The 22,019-nt window shown below is 38.4% G+C and overlaps 1 protein-coding gene across 9 annotated transcripts in view; it reads right to left on the minus strand.

The window, feature by feature from the left end:
- Window positions 1-22,019, minus strand: part of trpm3 (transient receptor potential cation channel, subfamily M, member 3) — a 103,417-nt gene that overhangs the window by 55,263 nt on the left and 26,135 nt on the right. For all 9 annotated transcript variants that reach the window (XM_086174337.1, XM_086174332.1, XM_086174335.1 and 6 more), the window contains exons 2-3: window positions 4,701-4,780; window positions 1,415-1,616 (exon numbers count right to left, since the gene is read on the minus strand). In XM_086174337.1, the coding sequence (XP_086030463.1) occupies window positions 1,415-1,616; window positions 4,701-4,780 (282 nt within the window). The remainder of the gene's footprint in view (window positions 1-1,414; window positions 1,617-4,700; window positions 4,781-22,019) is intronic.

The raw sequence follows: 22,019 nt of genomic DNA on the forward strand, positions 1-22,019 counted from the left end.
AAGGTATGAGAGAGACCAGTGCATTAATATCCCAGCATATTTCCGCACATTAACATAAGTATAAGAACAATCATGCATACACACGATCCATTTTTGAAACAATAGCTTGTGAAACAAAACTGTGAAATAAATGATAGGCCCGTGTTTCAGCGCCCGAGTGCCAAGTTTTCATTTTTCATTCCATAAACATTTAGGACAGATGTTTTATAGGATTTGAGGACTACACACATTCTAAATCTACTAACAATATTTCCCAGATGAGAGACTCGCCTTGACCTGTGTCTTGATGAATAATCTAATACTTAGAATAAATAAGACCAATTTAGCCATAATCATCCAAATTCCTTGACTGCTGATGTGTGATGTAACAATGGGACAATGTGCTTGTAAACAGCTTGTAACTTGCTTGTAACTTTGAATTACAAACATCATTATGGTGGTGATTTCGTATTTTGCAAAAGCAGCTGTTATCTGGACAGTGTTAGTTCACCTCTACAATCTGACAGGGGAGAGGAAACAATTGTGATTTCTCTTTTCAAATGATCTCTAAATTAATATTTAAATTCTGTATCATCAAAATGAAAAATCAATTAATTTCCACATATGATACAGACCAAAGTTTGAGTGAAATTCCCTTTGCCTACCTTTGGTCTTGTACCAATGTGTTGTTATATGACAGTAAATACTTTATCTACCTTTTATTCATCTTCTTTCAAGAATCTGAGCAAGTAAATAATCATGTTCAGACATGCAGTTGTGCTTTTATGTTAGATGCCATTTTGGATAAAATTTCCTCATATCATTCCTTCTCATTTGCAAGTTATACAACACATAGGGTTTGCAATGATTGGAGGATTAATGGTGACATAAGTTCTTTTTTCTGTTTATCTGTTTACTTTGCTTTATGTTGGTTTGTTTTTCTTTAGGGAGGTTTTATTTCCTTTTTCTTTTTGTTTTATCTAAAAAAAATCAGAGTTACAGAGGACAGAGGACTAATCCTGTTTTCCAATGGAATTCCCATATCACTGGAAGCATGCCATTGCAACACGAACGGTATCTTTCGTGTATTTTTGTCATTGCACCCATATCAACAAAAACAGAAGAAAGAGGGATATTTTTCATCAAATTCAAGTTGGAATCTTGTTAATTATTTGTTATTAAAACCAAATATCAGAGGATCACTTGAATCATTACCTACTGAATACATTTGTGAAATGGGCAGGGTAATTTACCCATACATTCTGTCATTTTTACACAAAACAGAAGAGAATTGTTTTCCACCAATTTCAAGTCTGTTACTTTTCACTGATCCATCCAAACCTTTCAGGGGATCGTCTACAATGGCTTGCTTTGGGATGTTGAAAAGTGCTGTTTCTCCTGGTAAATGTTAATATAGATGTGTTAACAGATTCACCATGGCTTTGTTGGAGTGTCCCCCTCCCTGGAACTCGATGGTACCAAAGGCATCAGTGGGGCTGAGCTGTGTGTGTTTGCTGATCGACCACTTCTCGGACAAGCTGTCATTCTTGGGCAACTGCTCTGCCTTATCATTCTGAGTGGAAGAGATGCCTGGGGGTAGACCAACGTGTTGACCTATCAGACGACCACAACAGCACCTGGATGAGAGGAGAATGTAGGTTTGTCAAATTACATAGAGACCTAGACTGAAATGAAGCTAGGACTTGAAACAAATAGGAGTAGAAGAGTATGAGTGTGTCTGTGTGTGTACTGGTGCGTGTGCACGCATGCGCACACACAGACACACACGCACACACACACACACACAAATATGCATGCGTGGCTGCGTGTATGTATGTGTGTGTGATGTATATTTTATCATCTGGCTGAGTGCAAGAACATCCATGCTATCATAGTCATTTGACTGACAATAAGGTGAAGAAGGCTGAGGTAACAATCTGTCACTTGATTGGGAGAATGAGAAAATATTTTGTAATTGTAGAGACCTAGCACACTTTTATCAGTTTTCTCAGTTAATCTTCTGGTCTTATCTCCCATGTCCTTACAGGAAAATACAGGAGTTGGCAGAATTAGAGTAATACGAAATGCTCTTCTCCTTCAGAAGCACTAAAGATATCCAGCTCAGCATTTCATCTTCCAAAAAGTAATGGGGTCTTTAGGCAAAAGGGGAGACAAGAGCAAGCGATTCTTATTTCATTGACACGTTTCATCTGTTTAAGTTTGCCTCCTTCCTTCTCCTTCCACATTTAGGATGCTTTATACTATAACTCAGTAGGATTTTTTTCAATTTTGTATATTTGTACAGATTTGAAAATTTTCACTGAACCTGCTTTGAATTGCACAACAAGAGGGAAAATCAATGACCTCTTTTATCATCCTGAAGTATTCTTATTGTTATTATTTTGGCTACCAACTGTGATAAAGGCCTATACATATTGACTTCTAATGTCAAACTATACTCAAATACTAATTTATGTGGCTTTACATACTGACCAAATCAGGCAAAGTTACTGTGTCATTATTTTTGTTCATTACATGCTCATTATACGTAGGGGTTTCCCTGTCAAGATTCACACTCTTGTTAATATGTTGATGATGGAGGCTTCCAAGATGAGAACATTATCATACATTTTAATAAACTAAATCTATTATGCTCATTATCTTCATGCAAAAGCTGCCTATGGCGCACCCTGATGCATTTACAAGCATAAGTACAGGGCAAGTGATGTTTTACTGGGTATCTATTAGGAGTTCATGTAGAAAACACAAATTGGACTTGTTTATATAGTAGTTTCTTCATTGCTATTTGGCTTTTTCACACACTAGCAGCAGCAGAACATTGACATGCAAGGACACTTTGAACCAGTTGAAGGGGAATCAAACCAGCAGCCCAATCCGAAAAAATCCGACATGTAAATCACGATCCAATATATTATACTAGCATCATTAAATAGATAAATAGGTAAATTAATAAACAAATAAAGCCAATGACAATGTCACAACAAAATCCCCAAAACACACTCGCCAAAATCACATGCATCATCTTACAAAATAGCTGGATCCACACCAGCAAACACCATGTGCACACAGTGCAAATTATGCAGGGGCTCTTATCTGCCTCCTAAAAGATGCAATTAATGCTGCTGAAGATGCACTTCAGATCAACATTTTATACATTTAACTACAAAACCAAACAAATTGGCCATGACATCTATGCAGGAGAGATAGAAACAACCAATTATTTTAAAATGTCATCAAAAATGTAAGGGCGATAATATTGTTAAATTAGTTAAACAGAGCTAGTTAAGTACAATAAAAATTAAAAATTAAATATTATGGCCTTTGGACTTTCCAAAAGGGCTTATTATTGACTGAAAACATGGGTTAATGTTGAATCTAAACAGACCCATTGGTGAGGAAAACTGAACATAGTTTTTGTAATTGTAGAAATATCTTTCTTGCTGATCGATTACTATACTGTATATCTCAAAATTCTAAAATACATGTGTTCTCATCTTTTCTACTTTCATCTCCTTTTCAAGAGTCTCAGATTACAGAGTGGAATGGGCATCATCTCAGGCGGTCATCCTAATAGCACAGTCGACAGAGCCACCTTCAGAGGATGGACCAGGTCACGCAGTATATCAAGTTCAGTGTGCAATCCAATCCATCACACTCCAACAAAGTGAATCTGAAGAAATCCCAACCAGTAGATGTAGAAGAAAGAGAATTTTTTTTTCCTCTTTCACTGGGAATCTTTTCATCGTAACAACAGGTCCAAAGTTCAGCAACATTTGATGCCAATTATGGACATGAGACCTCCTGTAAACTGTGCCCAGTTGGATATCTATTTGAAAAGACCTTTCCAAGAGTGGAAAATGTAAAACGTGTGAGCAGCAGTCCTTCAGATGTAACCCCAGTTTAAATGAAAAATGGTCAACACCATCTCCACCCCAGGTCCAAAAAAGATAATCAATAGACATGGTAAGCCAACACAAGAAATTCTGTCTGTGCAAAGCTGTTTGTGGACAACCATGGCAGAGGCTATGCATTGTTCAGTCAAGTACTTCACTCAACATATATAGACCATCTCAACAAGAACAACTGCAGAAAATCCATTAGAAAATATTTTCGTCATGTAATAATTTATCCTTTCTTGATCCCTCATTAGGAAATTTGTTCTATGCAATTAACCCATCATGGATGAACCATGAGCAGTAGGCTGCCGTCCACCAGCAGTTCAGTGTCAACAACACTTCCACACACGAGGAGCAGCTGGGAATCAAACCAGGAATGTTGGGTTCCAAAGACGAGCACTTTACCTCCTGCACCACACCGCCCCTAAGTGCTGTTGGTTCATGCAACTGTGACTTCCAAGCCTATAGCACACCATATTTTATTGTCTTGGCTATTAATTTGAAGGATTTTGATAGAATCAAAATTAAGTGTATGGACCTGTGTTGTACAGCATAGGAACAAGCATGTGTTTAAGTGTGTTTGTGTGAGCAAGATAGACAGAGAACTTTCAACACTTGTTATTTTCTTTTCAGTAAAGGGGTTGTGACAAGTTAGATGCAAGTCTATCCAAATTGTATAGACTTGTCTCATGTGATGCAAAGACATGATGTTTTTTTTTAAAATGAAAGAACCTATTTCTGAAAGAGCTGGGACCATACTTTGCAGATTTAGATTTCCTTTCTAAGATTTGCATTGTCACTTACCTATGGGGGTCTTTGGCGCTCACTATGATATGAACACATTCTCTTTTGCTGAATGCTCTTTCTATCCACGATTTCTGTGCCTGTAGAAAAGAGAAGATAAGTATTCAGTCAGTGACTTCAAGGAAAAGTTGAGAAGCTGAACCAGAGACAATATCATAAGTAACCCCTTGTTTGACTATTTACAAATACAGAACAGTTTTTTTTACACTTCCACTACTCTGACCAACTTAATATTGAAATCCAAAACATTATAGGCCTGATTTAAGAATCATTTTGAAAATGGCACACAGAACATGTAATCCCACACATACAATTTACATGTTGATAAAAGACAATTTGTGATTTTGCAGTTGTCCTGGACTGGTGAATGATAGGATAATGAGATGAACATATTTGCTAAAAGGCAGTTAATCATTACAGAATTTCAATACTTACATAATCATATGCAGCAAGCTGAGTAGGTGTGTGGATACGTATGCTAGAGTAATTTTATACTCTTGGTGTGCACTTTGTGTATATTTCTATCTATGTGCCATGTGTCTTATTGTATTCCATACACAGAAACATTTTAGGCTCCAGTAGTATGTTGCCAGTGGTCTGGTGCAAAAGTGATATTGGGCTTTCATGTCAACAGCAGGTCTGAGTGACAGGGAGACTGATAGAAGGCAATTATGCAGTGACATGCATAAGCATACTGAAGAGCCACAGTTTCTGCCTTCAGCACATGAACCATTTTAAAATACTTATACATCTTTAGTTAGTGTAAGGTCAAGTCTGAAAAACTATCTCAAAAACGAATTTAAAAAATAACTTATTGCTGACTGTGAGACTTAAAAGCACTGTGTTTCAGAGATTATGCAAAATTTAAACAGCGCATATTATATTTATTGCTAGTTTATAATTCATAGGCTAACTTCCTGGATTGACATCACACTTCCGGGAAAGTGAACTACATTTGTATAGGATTTTGTGTCAACAGAGCACAACAGCGAAGATGGAAAACAAGACAGAATGTCCGTACACAAGACAGCCGTACAGACCAGACCAGACTAACAAACCCAAAGCAGAGGACATACAGGCCTGAAAACAAAGGACAGAGCTTTTTTTTCCTGCTGTTCATGCTGGGAGAGCTGCCCTGGCTTGTCTCCCAGCCAGCAGAGCTGAGACCTGCTTGTATAGGGCTTTCCCCACCGCCACAACTACAACAACACACGCCCCATCCGCCTGACTGGCCCTGTCACACCACGGCACGCCAAAACCCACCGCAACTAGCCACAAAGAGGCTCGGCCTGTTCACAGGCACACTTACCCTAACACCAGACTTCCCACGATTAAGCATTACTCTGGGGGGCTGGGGGGCTGCGTTTAGAGATCACCCTGGCCACGATGACTCAGCGGGCCACCACAACGCCCCCAGCCCCATTCTTTCTATACGCTGAACTTGTGTATCCATCCGCCAGCTCATCCTAGTACAAACTAGATCTGTTTAGTTGATGGGAGCAGAGTATTTATGAATTGATTAGACTTTACAAAATGAATTAATATATCACAGGAGGTTAAACACTTGATAAAATGCAAAAAAGGCTACAAAAAGGAGAAGAGGTTCAACAAAGGAACCCCTCGTAGCTCATCCCAAGAGAGGGATAGCTTCTCTTCTTTTTCTAACCCAACTTCTTCAATTCCCCGTCCATTTTACCATTTGCCATTGTGTTTCTATTAAAATGGAAAAACACATTTGGGTCTGTGTCATACAGTTGCATCTCTTTGCATCGCGCCGCCTCTTATAAGTCCTTGTTCTTGCTTATGAGAGTTGACATTTCATGATGAGATGGCATGTCGCCTGCACTCCATTGTGTAATTAAGATTTATCATTTGTAAAGAGAAACTGTCGCTTACTCAAAAACAAAAATCATTGGGAAAAGTATTGGATTGAATCTTGTGTGTGGAGATGTGTATGTGTGTGCGCACACGTGTGTGTGTGTGTGTGTGTGTGTGTGTGGGAGAGAGTCAAAGGAGTGAGTGCAGCAAGTGTATGGCATCCGTAGAACTTAGAGAGAAGCATCAGAAATGCTGTTTGGGGTCTTGATTCCATTACACTCAACCTCCAACCTCTCCTCTCCCTCTTCTCTTACCCCACCCTCACTATTGTATCTTCTCTTTGGCATCGGTACTGGCTGGGAGCTGAGATGAGAACCATACCCAATCAACTAATCACCTCGAATCCTTTCCTTTTACCTTTTACCTTTTTTTTCTCATAACAGGCATTACTGTCGTGAAATTCATAAAGCACAACTAATAAAGCATGTGTTGCCTTTCACTGTATACAATAAGCCTCGATTAGATGTTTTGTAAAATTAAAAGATTAAATACAATTTGTTAATTCAAATGCCTCAACATGTGACTTTTTTTCAATCAAAGGAATCTTTCATTATATCACTGTATACAGATTCGACTACTGAAATGAAGCACAGTCAGCTGAGAAATAAAAGCTAATACATGCACGCACTCAAAGGGAAAAGGGTAACAATATGATTGTATAATTGATATATTTTATGTATGATTTGTAATTATTATTATTTCTAATGACCAGAGGTGACTCTTTGACAGATTTCTGGAGATGGCGATCATCTACGTGGTAATCAGGTTAAATCAAAAATGAGACATTTACAAGGAACAATTACAACAAGAGGTACAATCCCATAAGAACATGCCAAAGGTATGGTATGAAGACCATGCTTATAAATCAACAAGCAGTATTGATGCACATTTTTATCTGTGTTATCTCAAAGACATAACAGATAAGGAGTAATCCCTTGCAAGAAAAGTAAAAATAGATTTACAAAAAGACGGATTCTTTCAGAGCGAGAGAAAATGCAATTATTTTTCTCGAACAAACATTATATGAGTTGAAATTGAAAACTGATCACAAATATATCTTACGGTATATATGAACAAAAACTGTCTGTACCTTTGAAAGATCACAACTTACCTCTTTTTCAAGAAAAGCTGCTTTGAGGCATTCCCTTCATTAGTAAGGTTGACAATAAAGTTTTGATGCATACCGCTATCTATTAATAACGTAGAAGAACTGGTTAGAACGAACAAGGTAAGGTTGTCTCTCAGTCCACAGTCAACTCTGGTGCAATTGCCATTGATGGAGTTTGAGTGTATGTGTGTGTGTATGTGTGTGTGTGTGTGTGTGTGTGTGTGTGTGTTCGCACACGCACGCATCTGTTCATAGCACTGAAGATGCACACTGAGCCAGCCCTAAACCACTTGAAAAATAGTCAGTCTCCTCCTCCAACCCAACTTCAAATTATCACAACTGGCTGCCTTTCAATACAAGACTGATGAGTTAGAATATTTTTTAACTGTGCATATCAACGCAATTTCTGTAATGCCAAATTCTTCTCAAAGCTGACAACTCAGAAATCTGTCACCTAATGTTCTTGAGCAGCTAACCTACTTTCTACCTTCTCTTTTTGCATGCTGTTTACTGTGCAAACTTGCATGTGTGTGTGAAAGAGAGAATGAGTTATCAGGTTTGTTATTTTTCATGTGTTTCAGCAACGTTTCTACCGAAGATCAAAACAAAGGGGTGAGGTCATTCAGTCATTTGTCTGTCTCAATGATTCTCTCAAACGTATTGAAACACAGACAATGTCTGTGTGTGTGCAACAACGTGGAAGTCTCGTAAATAAAACACACCAGTGGATTTCAGTATTCATTTCCGCAATCTGAACGTAACAAAGTTGTCAATACATAGTCAAACAGTGAAACAGAGTACTTCTTAACTTATAATATAGTGTCCAATATTTTAACAAGCAACAATCAATCCCCGTAATCAACAATCAGAACAGACAAAAATTTATTATTTTTATTATTTTTTTCTTCCAATCAAGTCCAAGTAATTAAAATGTTTTAAGTGTAGTAAAAAATTCAGATACAAAAAAATATGTGTCCTCGTACTGTATATCTTATTCACGGTAAATGGCATTGTAATAATGCTAGTTACGTTTTAATTCACTGCACACTTGAGTAACATAGAGTTAGTGGGTAGAGGGTAGTGAATGAAGGATGGCGAGGGAGTGGGTAATGAAGGTCTTCCTATTGACAACTACACATTTTCAAGTGGGTGTTGAAAAACAGCCTTTGCCATTGCTTCGGCTGCTTCTGTCACTCCCCTCCCAAACCCCTGTCATATAAATTCATGATAACTCATTTCTAAATTGTGTTGTTAATTAATTATAAATGTCTTTGAGATCCATTAAAAGGCTTTATAAATTATTACCATGTGAAAGATCATGTCTGGAACTCTTAAGATTGTTATCCATATGGTAATTTAGCATTAATATAGCACACACATTAATATGCAGTAAAGATGTGGGTTGTGGGAAATTGTTAGGCTGTCTCATACATCAAATGTATCTAATAAATGACCAAAGCAGTTAATTCCAAATGTTGTTTGGCAACAGACCTTTATTGGTAATAAGAAGGGTGAAAGACTGTTTTATCCATAACATCTTTCCATCTTGGTTTACTTTAGGGGATGCCACAGGGAATCTAACCCTATTCTCTGTATCCTCCTCTCTCACACCAACTACCCTCATATCCTCTCTCACTACGTCCATAAATCTTCTCCTTGGTCTTCCTCTAGACCTCCTGCCTGGCAGCTCCAATTCCAGCATCCATCTACCAATATATTCACTATCCTCCTCTGTACATTGCTGAACCATCTCATTTTGACTTCTGTGACCTTCTCTCCAAAACATCTAACATGTGATCTCACTGTTTCTAAACCATACAGCATCGCTGGTTTCACCACTGTCTTGTACATCTTTCCTTTCATTCGGGTTGATTGTCTTTTATCACATAATAGTATCCCTGACACTTTTCTCCACCCATTCCAACCTGCTTGAACCCGTCACATCACCTCTTTTCCACACTTTAAACTGCTCTGGACTGTTGACCCTAAGTAATTGAAATCCGCCAACTTCACTGTTCCACCCGGTTTTCCTCTCATTCACACACATATACACCATCTTGCTGTGAGTAACTTTCATTTCTCTCCTTTCCAGAGCATTCTTCCACCTCTCTAGATTTTCCTCAACCTGCTCCCTGCTCAATACAGATCACAACGTCATCTGCAAACATCATGGTTCATGACAATTCCTGTCTAACATCATCTGTCAGCCTGTCCATCACCACTGCAAACAAGAAGGACTTCAGAGCTGATCCCTGATGAAGTCCCACCTTCACCTTGAACTTCTCTGTTACACCTACAGCACACCTCACCACTGTCTCACAGCTAGCATACATGTCCTGCACCAGTCTACCATACTTCTCTGCCACTCCAGACTTCCTCATACAAGACCAGAGTTGCTCTCTCGCCATTCTGTCATATTTCTGGGTCTACAAAAGTGCAATGCTGCTCCCGCTGACCTTCTCTGTAGTTCTCTATTAGTATTCTCAAAGCAAATACTGCACCCGTAGTACTCTTTCTAGGCATGGAGCTCTAAGGCTGCTCAAAAATATTGACTTCGGCTCAGTCTAGTTTCCACTCCTCTTTCCCATAACCTAATTGTATGGCTCATCAATTTTATCTCTCTACAGTTACTGCAATTCTGCACATCCCCCTTATTCTTAAAAACAGGCGCCATCACACAAGATCCTGTTGAATAATCTAGTCAGAAACTGTACCACTGCCTCTCCGAGGCACCTCCATACCTCAACAGAAATATCATCAGGACCAACTCCCTTTCAACCCTTCATCCTCTTCATTGCCTTCTTCACATCCCTTTTTCTAATCTCTATTACTTTGTGGTCTACAATAGTCAAACCCTTCCCTCGTTTTCATTTTTATTTTCCATTAGCCTTAATCACCCAGACCTGCTGTACATCCTTTCCATCTCTATCTCTATTTTTCCAACCTGGATAAGTCATTCTCTCCCTCCTTGCAGCCTGTAAGTCATCGTACGCCCTTTGTTTTGCCTTTGTCTTTACCTTAGACTGGATCTCCTTGTACCGTCTGTTCTCCTCAGTCCCCTCAGTGTCCCACTACTTCTAACCGCTAACCACTTTCTCTGTATTTACTCCTGCACTTTCTCATTCCATCACCAAGTCTCCTTGTCTACTTTCCTTACAGACGACTAACCAAATACTCTCCTACTCTCCTGTAGTTGTCCAGTCATCTGGAAGCTCTCCCTGACCACCCAGAGTCTTTCTCAACTACAACTTGAAAACCATATAACACGCCTCCTTATTCAGCTTCCACAAATTTGTCCTCTGCTCTGCCTTTGTCTGCTTGATCTTCTATGTCACCAGAGTCATTCTACAAACCACCCTCCTATGCTGTCTGGCTACACTCTCACCTGATCTCCTTCAGATTACCTCAACTTTACAAGATGTAATCTACCAGTGTGCTCCTTCCTGCACTCTTCCAAGTTACCCCATGTTCCTGTCTTTTCTGGAAAAAAAGTTTTCAGTGCAGCCATTTCCATCCTTTTTGCAAAGTCTACCACCATTTGGCCCTCTGCGTTCCTATCCTGGATACAAAACACGTGCCCATCAGTTCTTCATCCTCTATTGCCTGCACCAACATGTCCATTGAAGTCTGCACCAAATACCACTCTCTCATCTCTGGGGATATTCTGCATCACTTCATCTAACACATTCCAGAACATCTCCTTCTCCTCTAACTCACATCTGACCTGTAGGGCACAGCAACTAACAACAATGAGCATCACACCTTCAGCTTCTAGTTTCAGACTCTTAAGTCTATCTGGCATTCTTTTCACCTCCACAATATTACTAATAAACTCCTCCTTCAAGATAGCTCCTCCTCCATTTCTCTTCCTGTCAGTGCCATGATAGTAAAACTTAAAACAGACCCCTAAGCTTCAAGCCTTACTAACTTTCCACCTGGTCTCCTGGATACACAGTATATCCACATTCCTTCTCTGTCAACCAACTCTCTACCTCGTAGTCCCAATATTTCAACGTCCCTACTCTCAGTCCCAGACTCTTGCCCTTCCTCTTCTCTCTCTGCTTCTGAACACACCTTCCTCCGTTCCTTCTTTGACCCACAGAAGCTCAGTTTCCGCTGGTACCCTGTAGGTTATTGTCACCAATGGCAGTTGTTGTTAAGCCGTGCCTCAACCGTATGAGATTCTTACATTTGATTCGCATATAAGTTTTACGCCGGATGCCCTTCCTGACGCGACCCTCTGCATTTACCCGGGCTTGGGATCGGCTCAGAGGCCCTGAGGCTGCATTTTTCCATCTTGTTTAACTACTTAAGTTAAATTAAGACCTGCTATTGCAACAGATTCTGTCAGTATCTGAAAATACTAACAAGTCTGCTATTAAGAAACCCACAACATATTGTGATATTCAAATATTCCCAAATTTGATACAGTGTCAAAAAACACAGGATTATCTCTGTTTGGTTCTGCCTGATTTTGAACAAAAGAGCCGTCAATTGATGATTTGCACATCATTCATTTTTTTCATAAAACATACACCAAATTACATTTTATACCAACAATTACCATTGAAGCAGTAATTGCTCTTTATCATTATTTCTGTGATTATTCTATTTCTTACAAATGTTTATGTGGGTGGATATCGGAAAGAATGAATGTTGTTTTCACATTAAGAATGTCTTTTGCTCTGGGAAATGAAGGACTTAATGAGCTTATAATGGCCTTAATGGGCTTCTTCCATTTAAAACACCCATTTAAAGGATGAGATGAGCAGCTGAAGATAGGTCATTTGGCACACTCCCTCCCTTCAATCTAGTCCATTGGACATGATCTAAATGCATTTATGCAATGATGGTTTGCCAGATGGAGATCAGCATGTGTGAGTAAAATTATGAAAACTGTGAAAGAGTAAATTTGGAAGGTTTCAGTAAAGGCATGACAATAATACAGAACTGATACTATTAAAAAAAAAACTATAAAAAGAGTGGTATTACTACTGAATCTCCCAAGTCAAACTTTTTACATTGTCAACAAGTATAAGTTATGAATGTTCAGATTATTATGATTGCGTGTTGAGCCCTACATTTCTCAGGGACTTCTGAATATCTTAGTAATTGTTTGTTAATTTGCAGAACAAGATCTCTGAAGATAAAGTCATTTGTTTTAAAACAACAGATCAATGAATTAAATGAAAATGGAACAATGAAACTACAAGCAACATCACAAAAACACTTGGAAACTGACACAATGGTTGGCAGTTGAAAGTCCAACTTCCTTCACACAAAAATATCACATTTCTTGTACTCATTTGCTCATTCTCAAGTTTGCCCGTTGTTAATTTATTTCTACAATGTTCATCATTCTTGCCTTCGCTCATTTATCCAAACTTACCTTTTCATGTGATGCTGCATGTAGCAAGTTAAGTAGGTTTCAAGTACAAACCAAAGTTAAATTTAGTTGATGAATGGAACACACTTTTGGTTCTTTTTGCCAATGTGGGTGGGCACACCTCTGGTCACTTAGAGCCTACCCTTTAACCTATTAGGCCAGGAGGCAAATGTGTGCATAAATGTGAAAAACAACATTTTCCATTTTTGTTCAGGTCTTTTCTCGGCCGCTTGAACTGGCAGAAAGCTGCTAAAGTAGCAAAACAAAATACAACCTAGAGCATGGATTTGATCCGGCTGACTGGAGGAGACAGACAAAATGTGAAGCCCACAAGACACCATGTGCAAACGTAACCAACCGATCCTACCTCGTAATCAAGAGCCAAGTGTAAAAGTTGTAAACATCAGTTTTGGGCCGGGAACGGATCAGATTGTGAATGTCACAGAACAGCAGAAAGAATCATGAACACCATATTTAGAGTGGAAAGAAATTTCCTCTGAGCTAATTGCTCACAATTTCGTCATATTCAGCATGTCAACCACACAGCACCATGTGACAGCTTATAAGAAAAATAGAATTGCATCATTATCTGTGCCATTAACCGAGTTTGAAATGTCAAATGATAACTGCTGGAGTCTGAATATTTTGATTTCCAGCTCAGCTTTGTTAGTGGTCGAATCAGTTATCTCAATTCATTTACAACACTGATAGCTGAATCTGTAAGTAATCAGTGTCTGACCCTTTGGATTACTGCCCTTGAGACGACCTTCAGTTAAACAACATGAAATTGGGTTTTCTTTTACTCTAATGGAAGACTTCAACAGCAGGATATGCTTTTCTAGATTGGTACAAAGGTTTATAGAGTGACTTCTATATAATTTATAGATTTCATTGTGGATAGGTCATATATAAAACAAATTGTAAACCAGTATGTCTGTTTCATTCATTCCTGTACATATACAGTGTGTGATTTATATTAAGAGGAATCTTAGCTAACACCGAAGACATAAATCAGTCATCTCAACATTCATTGAAACCTCTCGGTAACAAAAGATTTAAGTGCACTTCAGCAACATGAGGCAAGTTTCTAGCATGCAAATGGAAATCAATGTGTGATTTATCCCGGGGGTCGGAACTCTCATGAATAATATGATGAAATGATTTGAGAGTGGAAAACAAATATGTGTGAGGTATGGTAAAGGAAAATTAAATGAGAATCTGAAGAAATAATAAGCTTATACAAGAAGGACAGAGACACAAAGTCTTAGATTTATCAGTTCTCTATGAAAATCTTATGTTCCAGCTTTGGACACTCAATTACTCTTTTTTCTCTCTTGCAGCAAGAAAATGTTGTTATATAAAACATTTTTATTTCAGTTTGGATTTTTATATGGTTAGAAAAAAAAAATCCTGCAATGTGTTTTCACATTTTCCTCATCCCATTCCTGAAAGAAGGAGGGAAATATCACATTTAACACTCATGATTGTTTATTTGACATCCCATTATTTTCCTTATTGCATTATGAAGCATATCACATAAAAAGCTACATTTGTGAAAAAGATAATTTTCCTGTCGTGTTTGACAGCGTTTATCATGGTTCTTATTTGAGTACACTTGCACATGTGCTGATGTATTGAATCTGAGTGTAATGAGAGAACGCTTGCTGTTTTAGCTGCCGTCATTTCCAATCCATCTCCTGAGGCTAGAATAAGCAGCTCTCTTTCCCACAGGCTTGTGTTAAGCCTAGCTGAGCATCTGGCCATGCGGAGTCTAATCAACATTGGCATTGCCATTCTGTCTGTTACAGAGGGAGGGGGCTCTCTCGGCTACGGTTATTGGGGGTTCTCTTATCAGCATGAGGGGGAAGAGGGAGGTCATAGGGATTAGGTAGAGACAAGAAGAAGGTAGAGGTAGATGATGTGAGAGATGAAAGGTGAGACAGCCAGAGTAGAAAAGGCTGGACTGATGTTGATGAATAAAAAAGTACAAGGAAAGAGAAGCGAAGAAGTTGATGTGACAACAAATATATTATAGAAAGGAGTCAGTATGAAGAGCAAGTCAGAATGGTTTGTTTGAAAAAGGGCTCAATTTTTTCACCCAGCTAAATTATTTCATTGTCATTTAATAATCCAAGCAGTTATCTTGCAGTTATCTTATCTTTTGCTCTGTTGTCTGAATTCTAGAGGCACCAGTCTCTCTGTATTTGGTTTGTTCTTGGCTGTCTAAGTGGAAAATGGGGTGGAATTTCCACAAATGTCTACTGAGGTGCAGTCACTTGCACTATTCTTTTTAGAGAAAAATAAAAATAAAAACAAAAAACTACTACACACTATATATTTCAGAATGTGCCAAAAAATGAAGCTTGATGATGAATGCAGGTACATCGCTATTATAAGAGTGTGAAGTGCAGAGAAACTCACACACACACACACACACACACACACACACACACACATTTTACTTAACAGTACATTTCTTCTTTCACTTCAAACTGATATGAGAATCCAGACACATTTATTTAGAACATTTTACATTAATGGATTAAGATTACTGTGAGAACTGATTGAGTTTTTTGCTGGGGTGTAAACACTATAAAATATCCAGAGGGAGAAGAAAAGAAACAGATCATTTTTCTGTGTCAAGATGTGTAAAGAAAAGTCGGACACCTAACATCAGAGGGAAAGTGAGACAAGCCAAGGAGGAATGATGAGAAACAAAGTGTGCTAAAGTGAATAATGTAAGACGAAAGTGTTAGTGAATAGCTACTGAGCTTTCTTTTTTTATTTTTTTATCCAGACGTTTATTGAACAGAGGAAACTGCATTAAACCTTATATAAGATACAAAACAGGATGTCATGCATATTGGTTTCTAGCCAGGGCTAATTTGCAACCCCTGTATGCCTTTACGATTAAATGAAAAGTTCAAAAGCTTATGTAAAAATGTACAATCAAGTTAAAATACAAAACATTTAAAAAGCCAAAAATGGAAGACGAGTTTTTTGCACTACACTACTTCGACTACTGCTTGTTGCTGCCAGTTCCTCAGCTAATTTGATGAAAAATGCATTATATTTGTTTGCAGTTTCGAACTATTCAATTTATGTTGAGATTACCTTCTTTCAGAACCCTTTGAAAATAGATGTGTCTGTGTGTATTTTTGTAGATATTGATCATTTGAGAATGAGATCTCTTTTCTTCATTAGTTGGTGGATAGCTTTATTCAACCGCAGTAAAAACCCTGAATTGTAGACATAAATTCGCCTGAAGTTATGTCTACATCAAATCTATACATTTTTTTGTCATTGTAGCAAAGCAGGTTTGTCTCAAGAAGTAATTGTGGTATGATAGTTAATATTTTGTGATTCAATTTCTAAGTTTGATATTTGTTCTCAGAGGTGCCTTCTGTTTAACTTAAGTCTAATCTGGAATCTTTCCGGCAATGTGTATGCAGGATTTGTTTCGCTGCATGTATTATGATGGGATGACCTGAGAGAGATAGTTCTGACTTTATTTTTGGACAAGATTCACCAGCATGGAGTGTAAAATCACAGTTGAGTTGTCCAGGATCAGTCAGCAACTTCAAAATGTGCATATTTGCCGGTTCCCTCCCACCGGTGGAGACACGTGGCACCAGCACTGCCCCATCCAGACCTAGCTGTAAAGTCCAGCATGGACAGACCGGGAACAACCCCCGGATGCCCACCTCCCAGTCCAAGAGACCAGATTCACCCACATCCCAGCATGTACTGATTCCATTTAGAATAGTATATTCACTGGCTCGGTGCCTCCAGTGCAGCCATGCCAAACTGAACCCCTGTACAAGGGTTGAGTTGTATGTCTCCACATAATAAGAGAGAAAACTATACATAGCATTGGACAAGCCATTTGCTTCTATTGGTTATTTGTTTGCCACATTTCTACCGTAGTATTCGTTCTGCAAGGAGACAGACCAAATATCAGTGTAAAAGTAAGTCAGTCTTGATGTAGCATGACATGGTGCCACACAGTGAAAGAAAAAAGAGCAAAATATGCTAAAGAGTAGTAGCAGTAAAATAGTAAGGAGCAGTCACCTTACAGATTTTGAAGCATGGAATTACATGTGGAATTAAGTTACTACCTCCAGACTCTAATTTGTGTATTGTTTCATCAAAATACTTATCACTTGAGAACAGTGGAGGATTCAGAGAAACATATATTTCACTAGTCTTGTTCTTGCTTTATATTTCCCACTTATCTCAAGAACAGTTGAACCAGTTCGATGACAATACAATATAGACTCTGCATGTTATGCCCATTACCATGAAATGTCACATGTAGGTTCGCAGTAGCAGATGTTACACACCACTGTGCTGTTGCATGTGTGCATGTGCCAGTTTGAGTGCAGCAGACAAGAAATGCTATACTATAATGATGCTTCAGGTGCTAAGGTGGCTCAGGCCAAGAGCTGTGAAATTGTCTCTTGAGGAACCCCAGCCTTGTTCATAGGGATGGTGTGTGTGTGCGTGTGTGTGTGTGTGTGCGTGTGTGTGTGTGATTGGGACACATACAAGATATACTTTATTGATCCCCCACAGGGGAAATTCTTTATATATATAATGCTGTGCTGTAGAACCCCCCTGGTATCTCTTCACTGATGTCTCAGTCTGCTTTATCAATGGCATCAATTAATCATAGAGGTTATGTCATAGGTGGAGCGTGCATTGTTGCTATTACTTCATTCTTAAAATCACAAGCTGCAAACTGGTCAAGAAGTAGAGATTCATATGTTTCGCTTTTGTTTTTCTTCCCCAACACAATTTAAAATTGAAAGTCATCTGGCAATTTATAGTCACACATTTCACACAGGTCAAGAAAATTACACTGAAAGGCAGCTTTTTTACAAAACTGTTATCTGTCATGACATGACTGGTTTTAAGCTGAATCTGATGGCAGATGTAACATGGACTACATGAAGGCATTTTAAAAAAAATGTAAATATATTGAGAAAATATTGCTTCTTATTAGATAGCAATGTATCCCATCACACCAAAGAAATGCTCATCATTCATTTCCTTCTCTGTTCAACATGACATTTTGAACACACAAGTATAACAGCATCTGTGTTTTTTTCACCAAAATTGATATTATATTCATGGTTACAATTCTGAACTAGACATGAATACCTTTAAATTAAAGTTAAGAAAGTTAAAAATGGACGTTGGTCACTCTAATAAGAAAAAACACATCATTGTTCAAGCTGTGGATTTCAATTGAACACAATCATTTTTAGACCTCTTAGAATATCAAATATCTCATTAAACATTATATTGACATGAAAAGACAAGCAGGTGTACAGACAGACACAACACACACACAGAAAGCACATACGCAAGCACACAACCTTTATCCATCTCTTTTTCCTGCCTCTCTCCCTGTTGTTTCCTGCACAGCGGGAACAGCTGACAAGTTTCCTCTACTGGCATGGCATCAGGATTATTTCACACATGTAAAGAAAAACACCTCTACAAAAACAGCATAGTCAGGACATCCTGTTATATAAACATTCACTCACAAATCCATCACAGATTATTAGTGTTGTAATGAATAATAGATATCTTTTGTCCAACTCTCTGTGGAATCTTTTTTTTTTTTTTGATCCATGTGCAGTTTGATCGGTGAATAAACTGAATCTGACTCCTGTAATTGAGACTGACAGAGAGACTGAAGAAAACAGATAGGTAGACAGAACGAGAAGTGGGGAGAGGATGGAAGTCACTGCCAATGTTGGTACTGCTGCCAGAGAGAAGGGATATCTTATGGATATGTTGGTTGAAGGAATACTTTTCTTCCATCTGACCACTTTCCATTGACCAGCCCCCCTCAGTCAATTTCATATTTTGTACACACTCAGCACTTTCAGACATAACTTTGACTTGTTTGAATTGTTCTCCTACATTGTGTCCATGGTGTGGGTCTCTCTCTCACCACCAGATGCCCCCAGTTTATTACCTGCTTCATTCAATTATCATTTATGCCAAGCTTGCCGTCTTTGTATACTTTCTCTCCAACTTTTGTTATCACAACTGTGTCATTGGCTGACACAAGAAGTATTGTTTACCTTGTGTATTTCAGCCCTGACTGAGCTTTTTGCCTGTCCCATGATTTTTGACCTGTATCGGACCCTTGTCTGAATTATTTGCTTCACCGCCAACTATTAAGCTATTCATCTCCTGCAAGTGAGTTCATACTTTGACTTTGCATTTTGCCTCTTCTCCCTTGTAATTGTTGCTCTTGACTGTGTTTCCTGATCTAAGACTGTGATAGTTTTCCCAACTGGCAGCCCAACTCGCCAGATCCTAAAAGGCCAGGACGGTGTTACTATGGATACAGAAAACCGGGGGGGCAACCACCCTTCATGCTTCCTGTGCCCCCCACCCCTTCCTATCAGCCCCAGGTATAGCTTGAGTGAACTGGAGTGGTAATCTCTGGAGCTTGCCTACATGCGTCAGTGCTCTGTGTGGCACCAGACACACATATAAAACCAAAAATATGCACTCAAAATAATATAAAAAAAATAATTACATATTTACCAAGCAATGTTTCTGTTTATGGGAATGTCTAAACATCATAGAATTCTCTAAATATCAATTAAATGAGGGCGGGGAATTTGACAACAGCCAGGATCTGTCGGTTTATCTCCTTTTCCGTCCATCAAACACAATTTTAAATGTCAGGTGATATTTGACAAGCCTGGGAGGGACAGCACCCTTGAAGTTTACCAGCATTAGTGAAATGACAGTGATTTACCAAGCAGTGAAATGAAAGGTTAAACATTTAACTCATACGCAATACCACAGAATGACTGACGTGAGGGATGGACAGATGATTGATCTTTTATTTATTTGCACAATGGGTGTCTGAATCATTAATGGAAACATACCTTTAAAGACGCCGTCATCTTTTAAGGATGAGAATTCCATTAAATAATGCCAGAAAACAATTGCAGCTCTCCTTTTAAGTCGTCTCTTCACTATACACACTATGTGTGCATATAATATTTCTAATTACATTATGAACGATTCAAACTTGATCTGATTTTTAGTAGTTGTGTTTTAGAACATTAATAAAAGACGATTAAGGCTGAATCATGTCCATTCTAAAAGTTAATAATTCAAAAGTGTTTGTGAAATGATAAAAAAAAAAAAAAAACATGCATATACTATTTATTTAATGATGGATTTATTTATTCATTTATTTAATTATTCATTCACTCATTTATCTATTTCAATGCTGGCATGGCATTTCTGGGACATGCTCTTTTCCAGGGATGCGGCGCTTTATTATCTGCGAGCTGATTTAGCTGTTTGGCGAGAAATAGTGCTGTCACAGGTGGGTCCAGATAAGATAAAGAAGGACTTCGTCACTGCTTTATTAACTGCAATTCACACATATGCATTTTGCAGGAACTTGAGAAAAGGAACAAAAGAAAAACAGGGGGAAAAAACACTAGATATCCTTGGATATTATCATTAGTGCTACCTAATCTGTCATGGGTTGGCCCTGAGCAGTAACACCACATTTGATTACAGATTAAAGGGTAAGATCTGCATGTCCTGTTACACAGTCTGCAGCCAGAGATTCATCTGTGTGAAACAGATCTATTTTATCTGTGTTTTATCTGAGTGGTCAAAGCGACTCCAAAAGAAAAGCTCTTTCCTGAGACCTGAGCCTTAATCCTATTGTGCCTGTTCCACAGTCTCTGTCCCTGTGAGAGAACGTTACCCCTCATCTGATCCCAGATCAGATTTTTCTGTAGTCAGAAGTAATTAAGTTGGTGGTTCGATTGCAATGTAATATCACATATTAGATCACATTTAGACAGTTTAGTAAAACGAAGCCCTGTCTTTATTGAAACAAATGGAAACAAATGCTCACTGGCTAGCGGATTATGATAAAGATAAATATAAGATATAATGAAAAACACACTTAAGGCTCCAAAAGCAATCACTATTCATGCACTTTGCTTATTTGTCACCTCACAGCCCTGTGAGTGTCTTCAGAAAAACTCCAACTGACAGAAAATTTCCATCAACTATACATAATCGAAGACAAGAAAGCTAATTTTGCGACCCGACAGCAGTTTCTACGTGAGAACATTGTTTGAAGACTGCAATCCAAAATTACAAAACACACACGTCAAACACACCCATTTTTAACACCCTTGTCTCGTTGTGACACACCAGGTTGTTCTGTCCTGTAGATTCTCAGTTACAACTTCACTATGGGATACTCAATGTGCTTCATGGCAGATCCACAGACGAAGCATTTTTGAAGATTTGCCAGTGAGTGGGTTGATAAAACAGCTTTCAGGATATAGAAAACATGTGATCGCTCCTTTATATTCACAAAACAACAGACTGTTATGTATGTCTCACTGGCTAAATGGTCAGCACTGTCTACTCTGCAATTTTTCCTTCTATGTTAATTCTTATTGACACTTATCTGCAAAGACACTGAGGGAAACAATTGTTGCTATTCACTTTGCAGGTGTCAGTGTAAACGCACAGCTGGTTAAACTGAGCCAGCATAAATGCTGCAAAAGGTCTTACAAAATTAATCCCAAAATCTTGAATTGTTTCGATAATTGGCACCCCAGCAATTTGAAGTCAGTGGTTGAAGCAGATTAAAATCAAGGAACAGCATGTCATTGTGAAGAAGAAAGAACATGGCAACAGACAGAGAGGGTGACAAATCCGTTTTCTTGTATGTGTAGTGAAGGGAAAAACGAAATAGGTATTTGTGAAAGGTGTTAGTGTGATAAAACTGGGAACAAAAGCATTACTTTCACTTTCACAGGTGAAATAGATGTGAAAGTCAGGATGATGGAAAAGAAAGAAACTATTTCTTGTGGATTTGAGCAAGACCCAAATAAGTTATGTATTAAATGAATAAAGTAAATTGTCTGAA

This window comes from Fistularia commersonii, chromosome 26, assembly GCF_037954325.1.
Source record: "Fistularia commersonii isolate RoL2024-O1a breed Wild chromosome 26, RoL_Fcom_v1.0, whole genome shotgun sequence".
Lineage (NCBI taxonomy): Eukaryota > Metazoa > Chordata > Actinopteri > Syngnathiformes > Fistulariidae > Fistularia > Fistularia commersonii.